The following is a 15,319-nucleotide window of genomic DNA, read 5'->3' on the forward strand; positions in this document are numbered from 1 at the left end:
TACTTCTTCCCTTCTTCTCCTTTGCTGGTTGGGATCGATTTTCTTCATTCGAGCAGGCAGGCCGCGTAGGACCGGCGGGCAGGCGGGGGCGGGCGGGCGGCGCGCGGCGGGCAGGGGTGGGCGACGCGCGGCGGCGGGCGGCGCGGGGTGCGGCGGGTGAGGAGCGGCGGCAGGCGGCGGCGGCGGGCGGCGCAGGGCGCGACGGGCGGGAGCGGCGCGGCAGGCATGGCCGGCCGGCGCGACGAGAGCCTTTTTTATTTCGCGAACAGTTACATTGTGTAACGAGTGGCAGTGGTGGGTAAATACCCACCAACTCCACGAGGAGGTCTGTAAAGTGGATTTTTGGAGCACCTCTTGAGGTACTCCACAAAAAACGTGGATCTACCCCTGCTCCACCTTTTTTCCTGGAGCCGGAGTTCCTGGAGCTAGACGTGTTTGGCTGCGAAATTTTTGGAGTTGGTGGAGTGGAGCAATTTTTCGTGAAGTGGAGTGCTCCCAAACACCCCCTAAGTCATTATCATTGATCAACTCAATTAAAGGAGAATAATTCCAGTCATCCTTAAGATGTGTCATGAGCAATGTCCAGGATTTAAACACACCTCACGAGCACAACTAGTTGAACATAATCACAACATAAGCATAACCATACATAGTCCATCACATTACATAAAAAAGTTCAAGTTCTCATACATAACAAATTTATAGAGTTTTGCAGCGGAAAGTTAATTCATCGTGCTCATACGATACAATACAAAATAAAAAAGTTAACACTATATCCTGATAGTGCCCTCATAGCCATGGCCATCTACTTCTTCCTCGTACCGCCGTCCGCAGGGAAGAAGTACCAAAAACAGCATCCGGCTGCGGATCACCTGCAACAACTTAACGGCAGCACCGTGAGTAAAAAAGGTACTCAAAAGGTCTTATCCAAAATATGGGTATATACTTGCCCGACTCTCAAGGAGAATGCATTTGGTTAAGTAGCAAGGAATGGCATTGGTAATTAATTTGCATAAAGGCATCTAAATTTGATGAAGTTATAATAAGCAAAAGACATGGCATTCTATGATCGCCCAGTCAAGCATCAAGTAATTGCAATAAGTAAAGGTGATCATGAACATGAGCTCAATCTTACATGAACTCCATTCGATAACTCTACGTTAAAGTCACAGTACAAGAGCGTGCTCTTTAACCAAAAGCGTGGCTATTGCAATAGATCATAACCCTGCAGGGGTGTACAACTTTTCCCAAACGAGATAAGACCAACTTCCATAACCCCGGCTGAGGATAAGTGTTGATTCATGCCCCCGACCGCTCACATACCCACACCCGGCTATAAACGGACGGTCGGAATGGATAGGGGCACCAGATACGGCCGATCACACCTCATCCCATCCCGCACCGAATCCAGTCAAGGCAAGGTGCGACTTATGCTACTTAGCTTGCCATGCCCATATTAAGCATGTGGTTTGTACAGAATAGTACTCAAGTATCAAAGCGATAACGATCATGCCTTAACCAACTCAAGCAAGACTAAGCCAAATGAGCTCCAATCTCAACATGACCCTACCATTCTTGCTCAAATTCGATTCATCATTTATAGTTGCTCAATTTTAATCCATTCCTAGCTAACCAAGTATTATTTAATCAAGCATCCTATAACTCGTGAGTGGTGGTGACCTTGCCACCTCTCGACTTCTACCGAAACTAAGCATGGATAAGCAAATTAAATTCGTGACACATAAACAAACATACTTACCTAAAAAGAGTGGTTCTAAATCAAGGATGGATAACGCATCAAGTAGGAGCTAAGCAACATATATATAAATATTAACTCATGCAAATACAAGACACATATAAATTATTGATCTAAAATAGGGTTAAAGGAATGCTTAGGTGCCTGCCTTGGGGTTCAAAGGAAGCGTCGTCGGCGACGGGCTCCGGCTCGGGCTCACCCACCTCTTGCTCCGGTGTTTCGATCTCTACACGAATGCAATGATCCATAATTAATAAAATGCATGAAAGGTGCAAAAGATGTATTAGATGCATGGAAAAAGAAAGTAAACTATTTTTATCATAATAGTACATCAATTCAAAGCATCTAGTACAAGGTAAAACACTTAAATCCTACACAAAACAATGATATATTCACATTTTACTCAGAATGGCAGAATCATAAATAACTCGTCAAGTTTCCGAAAATGGCATTGCCGGTGATTCCGGCGACCGATTGTAGTGGGATTTGACATGCACGGAGGTTTAGACGACATCCAACATCAATGGAGATAAGCTTCCATGAGGATTAATGCAGGAGCTTCCAATGAAGGAGAGAGGAGGGGGAAACCATAGGGGAACCTCATCAAGGATGGGGAAGGATGATTCAGAGAGCCGTAAGTTGGAGTAGAGTGGCGATGGAGGAGATTGGGTTTGGACTTGCTTCACCAGAGTTGAGGAAGAAGAAAACGAAGAACAGCTTCCTGCAGCTTGATTCTTGCAAAGGGGAGGTCGATGTGGAGGAGGGGGAGCTTGTCCCTGGCCTGGCCAAGGCCTGGCCGGCCAGCTTCTGCTCTGGGTGACGACACTGGCGAGCAGAGGAGGCGGAGTGGCAGATGCTCTTGGAAAAGAACAAGTGAGGGAGAGAGAACCGGAGGGGAAGCCTCGGGGGTTTTGTGGGAGGGGTGGATGGCATGGTGATGGTGTTCGGGCATGCAAGCGACGGAAAATGGGCACGTGGGCCAGAAAACGGACATCACATCGTGAGGGAGAAGGCGTCAGGCGGATTTGATGAAGAAAAATCGATCGGTACGGAGATTCCGAACAATTTTATGGACTTCTTCGGAAAAAAAAGTTACGGAGTTTCAACTCTCCCAGAAAAGAGAAAACTTCGGAGAATCCGCGAAAATCTCCATATACTTCAAAAACCTGCTAAAATTCCGCAAAACTTTGTAGAAACTCTGCACAAAACATCAACAACAACTATTCTAAGAGTTTTGGATGGATTTATGAAGACCAGGCTGCCAGGACCGAAACGAAACACACAGAACTGATTAAATATGGCGATTCAAATTGGACCACCTAGAGATCTCCAAAAATCATGAAATAAATCAAGAAGATAGTATAAATCAAGGGTGATCCATTTTGCTCATAGCTGGTATCGTAGCTATTGCAGGTTTGAAATAAAAATTCTTCCCGAAATGTTATTTTAGGGCTTTTAGGTAAGATGTTTGGCCTCAAGATGGTCTCTAAAAGTCCAGGAGAGTTACCTAAATTTATGTTTGGAGAAGTAGTAATTTATCAAGCTATCTTCCAGCGTAAGTTATACGGTAGAAATCTAAGTTCATTCACAAGGTAGATGCTAAAGGAAGTTTTTAATTTAATTTCAAATCTAATAGTAAAATAATTGAGATCGCGGACCCTGGTTTTCCAGGATACCGGGGGCTCGATCGGCTCGTTTACGCGCCGCATCTCGGCTTCTTGCGCACCGGCCCAAGTGGCTCACTTGCGACTTGACTCTCGTCTTGTTTATTTTGCGTTCCGCGTCGCGGGCACTGAGAAGGACGGATGCGCGCGCAGCCGCAACCGCCATCATCATCTTTGTATGAAGCAAACTAGGGATAGTTTTATCCTACCCGTGATGGCCGGCCGTGCATTGTCTTGCTTTTAGCAAACAGGACGAAGGATCCTAGCTACTCACCCGACTACCCGAGGGAAGAGCCGTCCAGGAACCTTATCGATTTCTTGGTGAGTTCGCCGATTAAACTAACCCGTTTTTAACGCACTGGACAAATGGCTTAGCTGCCGATTGTTACCACGTGCTCTCCGAGAACAGTGAAACTGTAAGATTGAGAATGACGTGGCATAACCAACGCTGTAGCCGGTAGGAGAGGACATCGTTTTCCAGGATACCATGGGCTAGCTGTAAATATCCATGGAGTGCTCATGCAACACTGGTACAAAACTCGCTTTTAATTACGGTTGGTAGGGGTAAATTTCTCAAAAATCCATCCGAGATAAAGTAATCGAGACGAAAGGGGGTCTTTAGTCTTGGATCGCTCAACCGGGATCGGTTGGTCTTACCACCTGGGACTTAAGGGTCCCCCACAGGTGGCTGATTTTTTTACCTGGGACTAAAGGGTCTCCCACGGATGGCTGATTTTTGATCCAGGACTAAAGGGGGACTTTAGTCCCGATTGGTATTTAACCCGGGACTAGAGCCTTTACGTCACGGGTCCGATTTTATCCGGGACTAAAGAGAATTGGACGAAAGATCAGTTTTATACTAGTGCAATTTATGCGACTATTAACAAACACACTATTTTTTTGAAAAAAAAAACACACACCATGTTGACTTATTGGAGGAGCAAGGGCCATGGTGTGGCGTGGTCGCGTGGAGCTTGGAGCTTGCATAGTGCACAGACTGCAAAGGCCAACACAAAAATACTCCTTTATCTAAAATCGTGTTTACGGAAATAATTACATCTTAAGGTGTGCCGTGGTGGGTGAAACTGGATCATGATCCTACGTGTGCGGTCTATCTGATCCACCAGCCTGGTCGTTTGCCTAATTGCTCCCATGCCTCCTTGCTGAGACTCAGATGCTCGTATTATCGTTCATCATAAAAGGGGGGGAAAACCAAACATGCTTTCCCTACCGTGATCTACTTCTAAACCAAACTTCAGCAGATTGTTTAGTAGATAGAAGAAACTTCCAAACTGAAACGGCTGCCACTTTGCCTCAGTACAAATATATGTCGAGGTCTTCCTTACAACTTGGAGATAAATCTAAGATCTCTTTTGATGGGAGACCATGGTCAGATTGTCGTTGATCTCTTTTGATGGGAGAACATGGTTGATTAACATGGCCTAGTTGTAAGGAGCGCAACGATAGAATTTCAGCAGATTCACTTCCTTGAATGAAGTGCCAGAAATTTTCATCATCATCATACTATATTACAATCAGAGAGGCCAACTGAACCGGCATGCACGGCCTCAAGCCAAAGCTCGGTTGCAGAAGGCTGAAACAGACAGACGGCGAAGACTAGTTAGGTCCCCAGCAGCTGAGGTACATGACCGTCCTCATCCCCTCCTCGGCCTTGTCCGCTCGCCTCCTCTCCGCCACCGCCGCCGGAGCCAGCTTCTTCGCCTGTGCGAAGCTGGGAGCGTTGGCCTTGGCCGTACGGGGGATGGATCGCAGCGCGTAGTTCCAGCGGCAGAGGCCCGCCTGGTCCTTCAGGGCCTCCACCGCGCCCACGCTCATCGCCACCATCCACGACGCCTTGGCTGCAGCCGCCATGTCCTTCTTCTTCTTCTCGGAGCTTTTGCACGACCTGATGAGCTAGAGAGAGCTCGGTTAGCGATCGCTGTGGTGGTGTGACTACCATGTGAGTGAGATTGTGTGATGCTCAGATGCAGATGCTCAGATATAGCGGAGGGAGGCCGGCTGCAACGGTGGCGGCGAGAGCTGGTTTTCCAGAATACCGGGGGCTACCCACAGGTTGCTTTTGCTTTGCCGCACCAAACCAATCCAGCAGAAACGGCTCGCTTGACGCGTCTAGTCGTCTTGTTTATTCGAGGCAGAAACGGCGGTTCGTGCGTTGCAGATCACCCGCGTCGCGTGCAGAGATCAGGACCCGGGCCGAACAGCTTCAGATACGGGCGCCACCCACCCAGAGTCCCAGATCCAGCGATCAGCGCCGCGCCAGTTCCACTGCCCAATCTCTGTATCTAGACTGTTTGGTCCAGATATGCGTACGGGCCAGAGACTACCCTACCTTTTCTAATTACGAAGCTTAGTACTGCAATTAGTCCCAGTAAGCATCATCATAGGAATAGGCAGTAGTAGGAAATTTCTGAACTCCCTCGAGGCCTCGAGTAAAGCCTTGTCCAGGAATCAGGAGTGGAGTCAAAAAGCCAAAAAGTCATTTTTATCTTTACTAGGGTCTAGAGCTCAACAGTGCTTTTTTTAAAAATTTTTTTGACCGAACTACAAATTTTGCTGTGGTTTCCAGTATACTGCGGGCTGCCGGGCCCAGTCTCCTTTGGGACGTTTGCTGATGCAATGCAAATGAATGCGACAAACATGCGTAGAAACAAATCTCATTATTTCACCTCTCCATGATCCCCTGCTAATCGATTTTTTTAGCAATCTTGTGCATTTACTGTTCACAGTTGTCAGTTGATATAGCCTTTTAGTTCTTTTGTTAGGAGTTAGGAATTGTGATCTAATAATGCAACGTCTGCACTGCTTTTCGCTATCTGGATAATGTTTGAATGCTGAAACCATCAATTGTTGTCATTTGATTATGGCTGGTCTTTATCTTGACATTTTTGTAATTAGCCAATACATTTCTTTTGTACTGAATGATCATCGCCTGTAGCTTTTCAGAAACTTTAACTTTGCATTTTTTGAGTTTTCTGTTTCCTATAACTAACTGAGGTGATAAAAGAGTACATCCAAAATTAGGTATGAAAACACAAGCAATCAGGTATGTCTCTTTTCAGTACTAGAATATATCACCGACATAAGTTGCTACAATAGTTGTCAGCACTATTAAGTTAAGCAAATTGTGTCCAGCGTTGTCTTGCACCGTTTGTTAGCTTCTCAATTTCCTTCAGTTAAGAAATTTGTTTAAGACTTATCTGGTGTGGATGTTTTCCATGAGCTAAAACAAAGAAGGCTCTTGCTTGGCCTGACAGGTAGCAGTAGACATCATGAAGGTCTTCGGTCTTCCTCTTTGTTCCTGAATCAGACAACTATAAAGCTACAAGTGTTGTTTATTACAGATAAATTACTCTAGAAAACTACTGTACAATATCCAATTATGTTGTCACTTGTAGCTTTGAGTTGGATGCATATAGTGTTTGGTTTTATTTCTGAGCTAGGATGAAGCCATATTTCCATATGATCTAGCGGTAGAGGTAGATGCATTGTGAACATTGGTCTGATCACTACTTCACTGGTCACTGACATGCGAGAGCAGAAACACCTTTCATTTCTTTGATGTCTTGCATTCTCAGTTTGCAGATTTAACTTCGGAGGAAAAAATGCAATGGCAGGGTCTACGTGAAGCTTGTGAAAAGGAGTTAAAGTCATTTTAAAGTCATAATTTGTTCTGTGCCAAAGTTCCTAATGAAGAGACTTGTATGCCAAAGTTCATAATGAAGAGACTTGTATTCCATTTTTATGTTATATTATCTATCTGTACGTGTGATTGGAGATGGCCGTATGTGATGTGATGTGATGGTGGATGGATTAGCTTGGTTTGATATTAGATGGTACTTACATTGAACTTTGCATGAATTGGATTCTATCTCAAATATTTTATCATTTCATAATGTTGATGCAGGTCTTCACATATTGTATGATTTTATCTGTACGTGTGGTTGGAGGCGTGATTGGAGATGGCCTTATGTATTTTTTATGAATATTGTATGAATTTTTATTTCAAAACGTATATATTATATCTCCCCAGGAAAACTCTCCGTGCGTGCATGGAAATACGGAGCATATGTATCTAGTCCAAAACGGAACGTGCATGGAAAACTCTCGTGAAAATACGCAGCCTTCCAAACGGCAACGGGGTTCATTCTCCCATGCGGGGACATCTCCCGAGGGGGAGGCGGGGATGCGATCTTTCAGAAAAATCGCTGTGGGGGGTTTTGTTCCCTCGATAAATTTACCTCTGCTGCCAAACTAGCCCTAATCGAGTTATTTTCTGCAGCTTGTTGTTCAATTCAGTACAAAGTTGAGACCACCAAACTTAAATGCAGGCCTTGTCTGTCACGCTGCTTCACCACAAGCACGGCTTTATCTCTAAAGTAGGAGACGATGGTTGAATTCTCTTTTGATGGAAGGTCACGGTTGATTAATGCGGAGGTCTACCCGAGTACTCCAAGGCTCATACGGATAGGACTGGAATTAAGCTCAGCTGCTCAGGCCACCATTTCTTTTTTGTTCTTTACTAATCTTGTTACGAGCTCAGCTCAAAGAGATCATAGCAATAGCAAGCACAGTGGCAGAACACCCATAATCGTGCACTAGAATGAAGTTGAGAAGAATTTTCATCATCATCGTGGTATGTTACAACCAGGAGGAGCAGCCGGCCGGCCAGGTCTCTCAAGCCAAGCTCGGCTGCTGAAACTGAAAGCAGAAGCAGAGGACCTATGCCTAATTGGGGCCCCAACAGCTGAGGTACATGACGGTTCTCATCCCCTCCTCGGCCTTGTCCGCTCGCCGCCTCTCCGCCGCCGCCGCCGCCGTCGCCGGGGCCAGCTTCTTGGCCTGTGCGAAGCTAGGAGCGTTGGCCTTGGCCATCCGGTGGATCGACCGCAGGGCGTAGTTCCAGCGGCAGAGCCCCGCCTGATCCTTGAGCGCCTCCACCGCGCCGACGCTCATCGCCACCATCCACGATGCCTTCGCTGCAGCCGCCATGTCCTTCTTCTCCGGGATTCGCAGGTCTTGTCTAGTAGAGAGCTCGGTTGGTGATCGCTGTAGTGATGTGTGTGAGGTTGTGTAGTTGCTGTGTTAGCGGTGGAGAGGCGGGCGGGTTAATATAGCTGAGGGAGGAGTGGAGGACGGCGGAATCAGGTGGCCGTGGACGCTGGTTTCCCCGGATACCGGGGGCTCTCTCTCTCTCCCTGCTTGGTTACGCCGCGGCTCGCTTTCTCCCGCTGTCCCGCACCGGCCCAGTTGCTCACGTTGCGCGCGGAGACAAGCTGGTCATTGTCCCACTGCCGCAATGCATCTCTGTAGTCTGTATCTGGACTGTTTGAGCTAGAGATGCGTACTGATCAGTAGAAATTTACTTTTCAATTTAGAAAGCAATTTCTCTCTGCATGTGGTGGGCCGGCCCTTCTGCCGTCCACTGTCCTGCTTTCAGCGAACAGGATGAGGGATCTGCCAGATTTTACAACTGACTCGAGGCGTCCAGGAGTCTTCCTCTCGCGTTCTTGGTTAGCCGCACTGATTAAACTAATCCGTTTTAACGCGCTGAATCACATGGGTTAGCTGCAGATTGTTACTACATGCTCTTGGACTAGCACTGACTGTCAGAGCGCGACATGGTGGGATTTCCGGACGCCATGGGACATGGTTTACAGGATACCATGGGCTGTATGGTATATCCGTTGGAGCGATCGCTGATGCAATTTATGTGACAGAAACAAATGCTGTTACTTGAACACATACGAACTGTGCTGTACTGCTGTGGCCTGTGACTCACAGCTTCTGCATGAACCAGCATACGGTCACAAAGACAATCAAATTTTTGTGACACAATTATCTTTCTCCATCGTCTGCCTTCGATGCCCCCTTTGCCGTGATGGAGATGCTATTTCCATGAAAAAATCACGCTTTTCCCTGCCATGATCTCCTGTGAAATCGTTCTGCTGCTTTGGCAGGTTGCTTACTGCCAAACTGAAACGGAGGCTTTGGTTCATCACAGAATGTTTTCCCGTTAAAACTTAGAGATCCTGTGCAGCTTCATTTTAACGTGAGGCAAGGAAATCGCTGACATGGACATGCTTGAAATTAAGCTCAGGGAACCATTTGGTTTGTATTAGCTTACTTAGTATATGTTATGACCCTGTAATGAGCCACCGGCAATTCAGCATGAGTTGAGCTGTAGAAAATACTGTGATCTTTTTTGTCGAGAGGTCATCAAAGAAGAGTTCAAAATCTGAGAGCATCATCTCATACTTGCGTCGAGGGTTCAGCTTTAGCACGCCAAAGCCTCGAACCACACAAACAAAGTCTCGTTACGAGTTCGAAGGGATGCATGGTAGAAAGCACAGTAGCAGAAGCATTCATATACTCGATTAAACTGAAAGAACTTTTCATCATCATCGTCGTCGTCGTCGTCGTCGTGTATTTACAATCAGGAGGAGCAAGGCCAGGTCTGAACTCCAAAGGCAAGATCGGTTGCTCAGAGGTGAAACGGAAAGGATCTACGCACGCCTAATTAGGTCCCCAGCAGCTGAGGTACATGACGGTCCTCATCCCCTCCTCCGCCTTGTCCGCCCGACTCCTCCCCGCCGCCGCCGCCGCCGGGGCCAGCTTCTTGGCCTGCACGAATCTGGGGGCGTTGGCCTTGGCGGCCCGGTGGACGGAGCGCAGCGCGTAGTTCCAGCGGCAGAGCCCCGCCTGGTCCTTGAGCGCCTCCACCGCGCCGACGCTCATCGCCACCATCCACGACGCCTTCGCTGCCGCCGCCATGTCCTTCTTGTCCTCCTTCCTCGGAGCTTAGCTTAACACTTGCTTGGCTGGAGAGATCGCTCGCTGGTCGCTGGAGTGATGCTTGAATTGAGCTGTTGCCTGCTGGGGTGGGTGGGTTAATATAGTTGGGGGAAGGCCGGCGAAACAGGCGGCGGCGGGCGCTGGTTCCCAGCATACCGGGGGCTCCTCTCCTACAGCTTGTCCGTTTGCGCGCCCACACCGCTTCCGTCGGCGCCGGCCCAGCGGCTCACTCGTCTCTCGTCTTGTTGCGGCGGGCCCACGCCCCATAACCAGATACGGACTCCTTGCCGGGCTGCCGCGGAGAGAGGTCGAGGCCTACGAGATGGCCTTCAACAAGCAGCAAGAACCAGAGAGAGGTGAAGGCCCACGAGAGCCCATATCAAGCCCGTCGTCTAACTCGTTTGAGGTCAGGGTCAGGTGTAGGTGCCAAATGCAACGTTATCCGCATCACCCTCTTCGTCCGTCCAAGAGCGCAACCATCTGTCCAAGGCAAAGCAGCAGCAACTCAACCGCAGCAGCAGACGGGAGGCGCTCTCTCAACACCATTCGGCGATGCAGCACATGATCAGCGCCTGCAAGGCGCATCACACGCAATCGCCGGCCGCGCTCCTGCCGCCGAGGCCATTGCCCAGACGAGCAGCTGCGTTCCCCCGCCTTCCTGTCCCAGGTTCAGACCCGGTGACAAATTGCCTCTAATCCGCAGCTAATTCCATGGGCTCCAGCCACATAATTTGATCTGTTGCTGACCCTGCAATCGAGCACTGACCTGACCGCATGTGCGATCTGCAGCAGGGTATGCATCGTCGCCGCGGTTGGTGGTCAGGAGGAGATGCCAGGAGGAGGACAAGCAGCAGCAGCAGGAGCAAGAAGTGGCGGAGGGAAGCGACGCCGACGAGCAGCAGAAGAGAACGTTCCTGAGCCTGGAGGAGGCCGGGCTGGTGGAGATGTCCGGCCTCAGCACGCACGAGCGCTTCCTCTGCCGCCTCACCGTAAGTGTGCTCCCAAGTCCCAACCATGCCGGTGTAGCGATTGCCTGATTGGGAGGGACCAAATGACAACAAGTGTTTTTTCTTTCAGATATCGTCGCTGAATCTGCTGAGGGTGATATCGGAGCAGGAGGGCGTCCCGATAGAGGAGCTCAACGCCGGGCGCGTCTGCGACTGGTTCATCAAGGACAAGCTCAAGAGGGAGCAGGGCCTCGGCACCGCCGTTCTGCAGTGGGATGACCCTGGCCTCTAGCTCTAGCTCCATCCTAAGCCGGAGGTCGTCTTGCTGCACGGAAGAGGAGGATGCAATGCAGGCTACGGTTGAAAAGAGGTTTTTGTGCTGTCAGTGCCCTCTGCTGGATGCACTTGACTGACCAAGGAGATGGATGACATGTTCGCTTATTCAGTCTTCACCATACCTGTATTCTGTAGTTGCATTGCATGATTGCATCATCATACCTGAAGATAGCATTAGACCTGTGTGTCAGGCTAAACTTCCCCATCAGTGAGTGATATGATCATATGAGTATACGGTTCAGGCCCTTTTTGGGTGAGCAACCAAAGCTACAATACAAGAACAGTGTTGTACGAGCTTCTGATAATCTCTTTCAGTATTTCAGTTCCAAGAATGGGCGCATCAAAACTGGTTATGGAATGATAATCTCCTGCGATTTTGTCCGAACTTTCGACTTGTCCATCTTTGTGAAGTTTCTGTAGCGTTGGATGATTTCTCGGAGGAAATAAATTACAAAGCGTTGGATAATTTCAACAGAACTGACACTGGCGCAGTCATCAGCCGAGCCAAACCCTCAAAAACGCCTGCCCCGCTCGTTTCGTCGAACACCTGTTGCGCGTCTCCTCCTTGCCGACGCGGCGACGCACTCCTCCGATGCGCCGCTTCTGCCACGTCCCTCGGGGCCGGCGGGCGGCCGCGGCATCTTACCACCACCAGCCGCTCCCGCCGCCGGAGTGGATCGAGCCGTACCCGGACCTCGCGGACCCGAGCCCGTACGCCTCCGCCGCGTCCGCCCCGCCCACCCCGTCGCCGTGGCTGCCCCGCGTGATCTCCCTCGTCCTCCGATCCCCACCCGCCACCCTCGCCGCCGACCTCCGCGCCTTCTGCAAGACCTTCCTCCTCCGCCTCTCCCCGGCCTTCGTCGCCGCCGCGCTCCGCTCCCCGCAGCTCGCCACGCACCCGCTCCCGTCGCTCCATTTCTTCCGGTCGCTGCCCAACAGCGCCGACCTCCTCGCCCACCCTCAGAACCTCCTCAGCTGCTACGTCTCGCTCCTCCACTCCTTTGCCCGCTCCAGGGACGCTGTCCCAGACGCTGTCGGCCAAGCGCGGCAGCTTGTCGCCGAGCTGCGCGAGCGCGGGGATGCCGTTCTTCAGCACCTCACCCCGGCGTCGTCGGCGTCGCTGATCCGTAGCCTCGCGGCACTCGGCCTCTCCGATGAGCTGCTATGGGCGTGGCAGGCCATGCGCCTCGCCGGCGTCGAGCCGTCCAGGCTCACCTACAACTGCCTGCTGGATGGCCTGGTTAACGCCGGCCTCCTTGACACTGCCATCAACGTGTTCGACGCAATGTCCACGGAGGAACGGGTGCGTCCTGACGTGGTTTCCTACAACATTCTCATCAAGGGGTACTGCCGCGCGGGGAGGACGCACGATGCAATGGCACGGCTTGCGGACATGAGGGAACAGGCAGAGTTAGCGCCAGACAAGGTGACGTACCTTACTCTCATGCAGCGCCATTACAGTGAGGGCACATTTCCGCAATGCGTAGCACTGTTCCAAGAGATGGAAGAGAGGGGAATGGGGAAGGAAATACCTCAGCATGCTTATGTGCTGGTGATCGGAGCGCTCTGCAAGGATGGGAAACCATTCGAGGGGATGGCAGTGTTTGAGAGGATGCTGAAGAGAGGTTGCCCAGCCAATGCAGCCATGTACACTGCACTCATTGATTCGATGGGTAAGTTTGGGAGGGAGAAAGAGGCAATGACACTCTTTGAGGGGATGAAGGCCAGTGGAATTGAGCTTGATGCGGTCACATATGGTGTGGTTGTTAATTGCTTGTGCCGATTTGGCAATATGGATGAGGCACTTGCATGCTTCAGGAGTTGTGTAGAGAAGGGTGTTGCAGTGAATGCCATTTTCTATACAAGCCTAATCGATGGCTTTGGAAAAGCTGGGATGGTCGACCAAGCACAGGAGCTCTTCGTGGAGATGATTGCTAAAGGTTTCGTGCCTGACTCATACTGCTACAATGTTCTGATCGATGCATTAATCAAAGCAGGTAGAATAGACGATGCTTGTGCTTTGTACAAGAGAATGGAAGATGATGGGTGTGATCAAACAGTCTACACATATACCATACTCATTGATGGTTTGTTCAAGGAACACAAGAACGAGGAGGCTCTGAAGTTATGGGACAGTATGATTGATAAAGGAATCACCCCCACAGCTGCAGCTTTCAGGGTCCTCGCCAGTGGACTCTGCCTTTCTGGCAAATTCAGCCGGGCATGCAGGATATTGGATGAACTGGCTCCAATGGGAGTGATTCCTGAGACAGCCCATGAGGATATGATCAATGTCCTGTGTAAGACTGGCAGGTTCAAGCAGGCCTGCAAATTGGCAGATGGAATTGTGCAGAAGGGCCGTGAAATACCCGGGAGGGTTCGAACAATGATGATCAATGCACTAAGGAAAGCAGGAAATACTGATCTGGCAGTTAAATTGGTGCATAGTAAGATCGGCATTGGGTATGAAAGATCTGGCAGCATCAAAAGAAGAGTGAAATTTCAGACCCTGTTTGAATGAGTTGCGATGGTGTTTCCTCTAAAGTGAGTAGACAAGCCCTGAGCTGCACTGAGGTGAACATCTCGTGCCCCAGGGCCCAGGCTATCTTTATGAAGAAACCTCCCCTGCTTCAGGGCTTCTGTTGAATCATTTGGTAACTGCGAGGGCTAAAAAAAAGCTTCACCAGCTTTGAATTGATAAATTATGTCGCTACGATTTTTAATATGCCTTTCTCTGATTGCTTGAAGAACCAAACCAAGATCAGATTCTTCCATGACACACATGTACACTACAGCATATACAAGTTCTAGCACCAGAATCTAAGTGAAGCAATTACTTTGGTTTCAGCCAAAAGGAAAGGAAACTAAGTCGATAAATCTGATTTGATTGTCATAGCATCAAAGATAGACAGTCAGAGGACATTGAATATGTGAAGCAATGAAGACCTACTACTGGTGCTGCTAGGAACTGTTTAATCCGGTAGAACCCAATTGCAAGTCACAGTTGCCCTGCTGGTGATGACTGATGAAAAGCTAAAGATAAGCTTCGATCCAGATTTCAATGAGGTATATCACTCCTTTGGGTAGTTCTTGTTTGAACCCTGCTGGTGATGACTGATGAAGAGATTGATAGATTAGAGGTAGTTTTTGTTTGAACTCAAGTAATACAAGACAAAAGAGGTAGTTTTTGTTTGAACCGAGTTCATGTATTTGTTGGAGCTTGCATGGGAGAAGTATACTCCCTCCGTCCCAAAATAAACGCACATCTCGCTTCTCGATGAGTCAATTCTCGATGAGTCAATATGTTTGACTAAGAATATAGAAAATTGTATAACATTTATATCTCTAAATAAATTTATTCTGAAAGTATACACAATACTCAATCTAATAATACTTATTATACATCATAATAGTAGTGCATTTTTTATAAATTTTGATCAAACTTGAAAAGTTTGACTCCTTGAGAAGTGAGATGTGCACTTATTTTAGGACCATTTTTTATAAATTTTGATCAAACTTGAAAAGTTTGACTCCTCAAGAAGTGAGATGTGCACTTATTTTATTTTAGGACAGAGGGAGTAGTATCTATCCAACCGAACATCTGAAACCTGTAATATTTCAACGAATTATTATTTAAATCAAAGATCTTGTTACCATGATGCAACACAAATTGTTATTGACAAATCTATAATCATAATCATAACGGAAACCAAAGATAGCAATTGTCAAATCTATAATCGTAACAGAATCAATGTTTCAGCAACCATTGTCCACGAATTAGTTGTGCAAAATCTATAATCGTA

The 15,319-nt window shown here is 48.6% G+C and overlaps 5 protein-coding genes across 6 annotated transcripts; 2 read left to right on the forward strand and 3 right to left on the reverse strand.

Annotated features, from left to right (window-relative positions):
* Positions 1-4,863: 4,863 nt before the first annotated feature.
* Positions 4,864-5,539, reverse strand: LOC101773322. Its single transcript, XM_004976897.3, has one exon. It carries the CDS (start codon positions 5,290-5,292, stop codon positions 5,038-5,040), a length of 255 nt encoding a protein of 84 aa, XP_004976954.1. The 5' UTR covers positions 5,293-5,539; the 3' UTR covers positions 4,864-5,037.
* Positions 5,540-8,032: 2,493 nt separating this feature from the next.
* On the reverse strand, positions 8,033-8,585 carry LOC101773734. Its single transcript, XM_004976898.4, has one exon. The coding sequence runs from the start codon at positions 8,428-8,430 to the stop codon at positions 8,167-8,169; it is 264 nt and encodes an 87-aa protein (XP_004976955.1). The 5' UTR covers positions 8,431-8,585; the 3' UTR covers positions 8,033-8,166.
* Positions 8,586-9,776: 1,191 nt separating this feature from the next.
* Positions 9,777-10,321, reverse strand: LOC101774141. Its single transcript, XM_004976899.4, has one exon. The coding sequence runs from the start codon at positions 10,210-10,212 to the stop codon at positions 9,955-9,957; it is 258 nt and encodes an 85-aa protein (XP_004976956.1). The 5' UTR covers positions 10,213-10,321; the 3' UTR covers positions 9,777-9,954.
* Positions 10,322-10,666: 345 nt separating this feature from the next.
* Positions 10,667-11,856, forward strand: LOC101774547. 2 transcript variants are annotated; one of them, XM_004976901.3, is made up of 3 exons: positions 10,667-10,900; positions 11,026-11,222; positions 11,311-11,856. In XM_004976901.3, exons 1-3 carry the CDS (start codon positions 10,786-10,788, stop codon positions 11,470-11,472), a joined length of 474 nt encoding a protein of 157 aa, XP_004976958.1. In that variant the 5' UTR covers positions 10,667-10,785; the 3' UTR covers positions 11,473-11,856. The 2 variants fall into 2 exon arrangements, with proteins under 2 accessions (XP_004976958.1, XP_004976957.1); XM_004976900.3 differs by having other exon boundaries at positions 10,669-10,900; positions 11,023-11,222.
* Positions 11,857-11,943: 87 nt separating this feature from the next.
* LOC101755635 (pentatricopeptide repeat-containing protein At1g03560, mitochondrial) lies at positions 11,944-14,885 on the forward strand. The gene has a single exon (XM_004978208.4). It carries the CDS (start codon positions 12,109-12,111, stop codon positions 14,035-14,037), a length of 1,929 nt encoding a protein of 642 aa, XP_004978265.1. The 5' UTR covers positions 11,944-12,108; the 3' UTR covers positions 14,038-14,885.
* The last annotated feature ends 434 nt before the right edge of the window (positions 14,886-15,319 follow it).

The sequence above is a fragment of the Setaria italica genome, chromosome VII, assembly GCF_000263155.2.
Source record: "Setaria italica strain Yugu1 chromosome VII, Setaria_italica_v2.0, whole genome shotgun sequence".
In the NCBI taxonomy this organism is placed as follows: Eukaryota; Viridiplantae; Streptophyta; class Magnoliopsida; order Poales; family Poaceae; genus Setaria; species Setaria italica.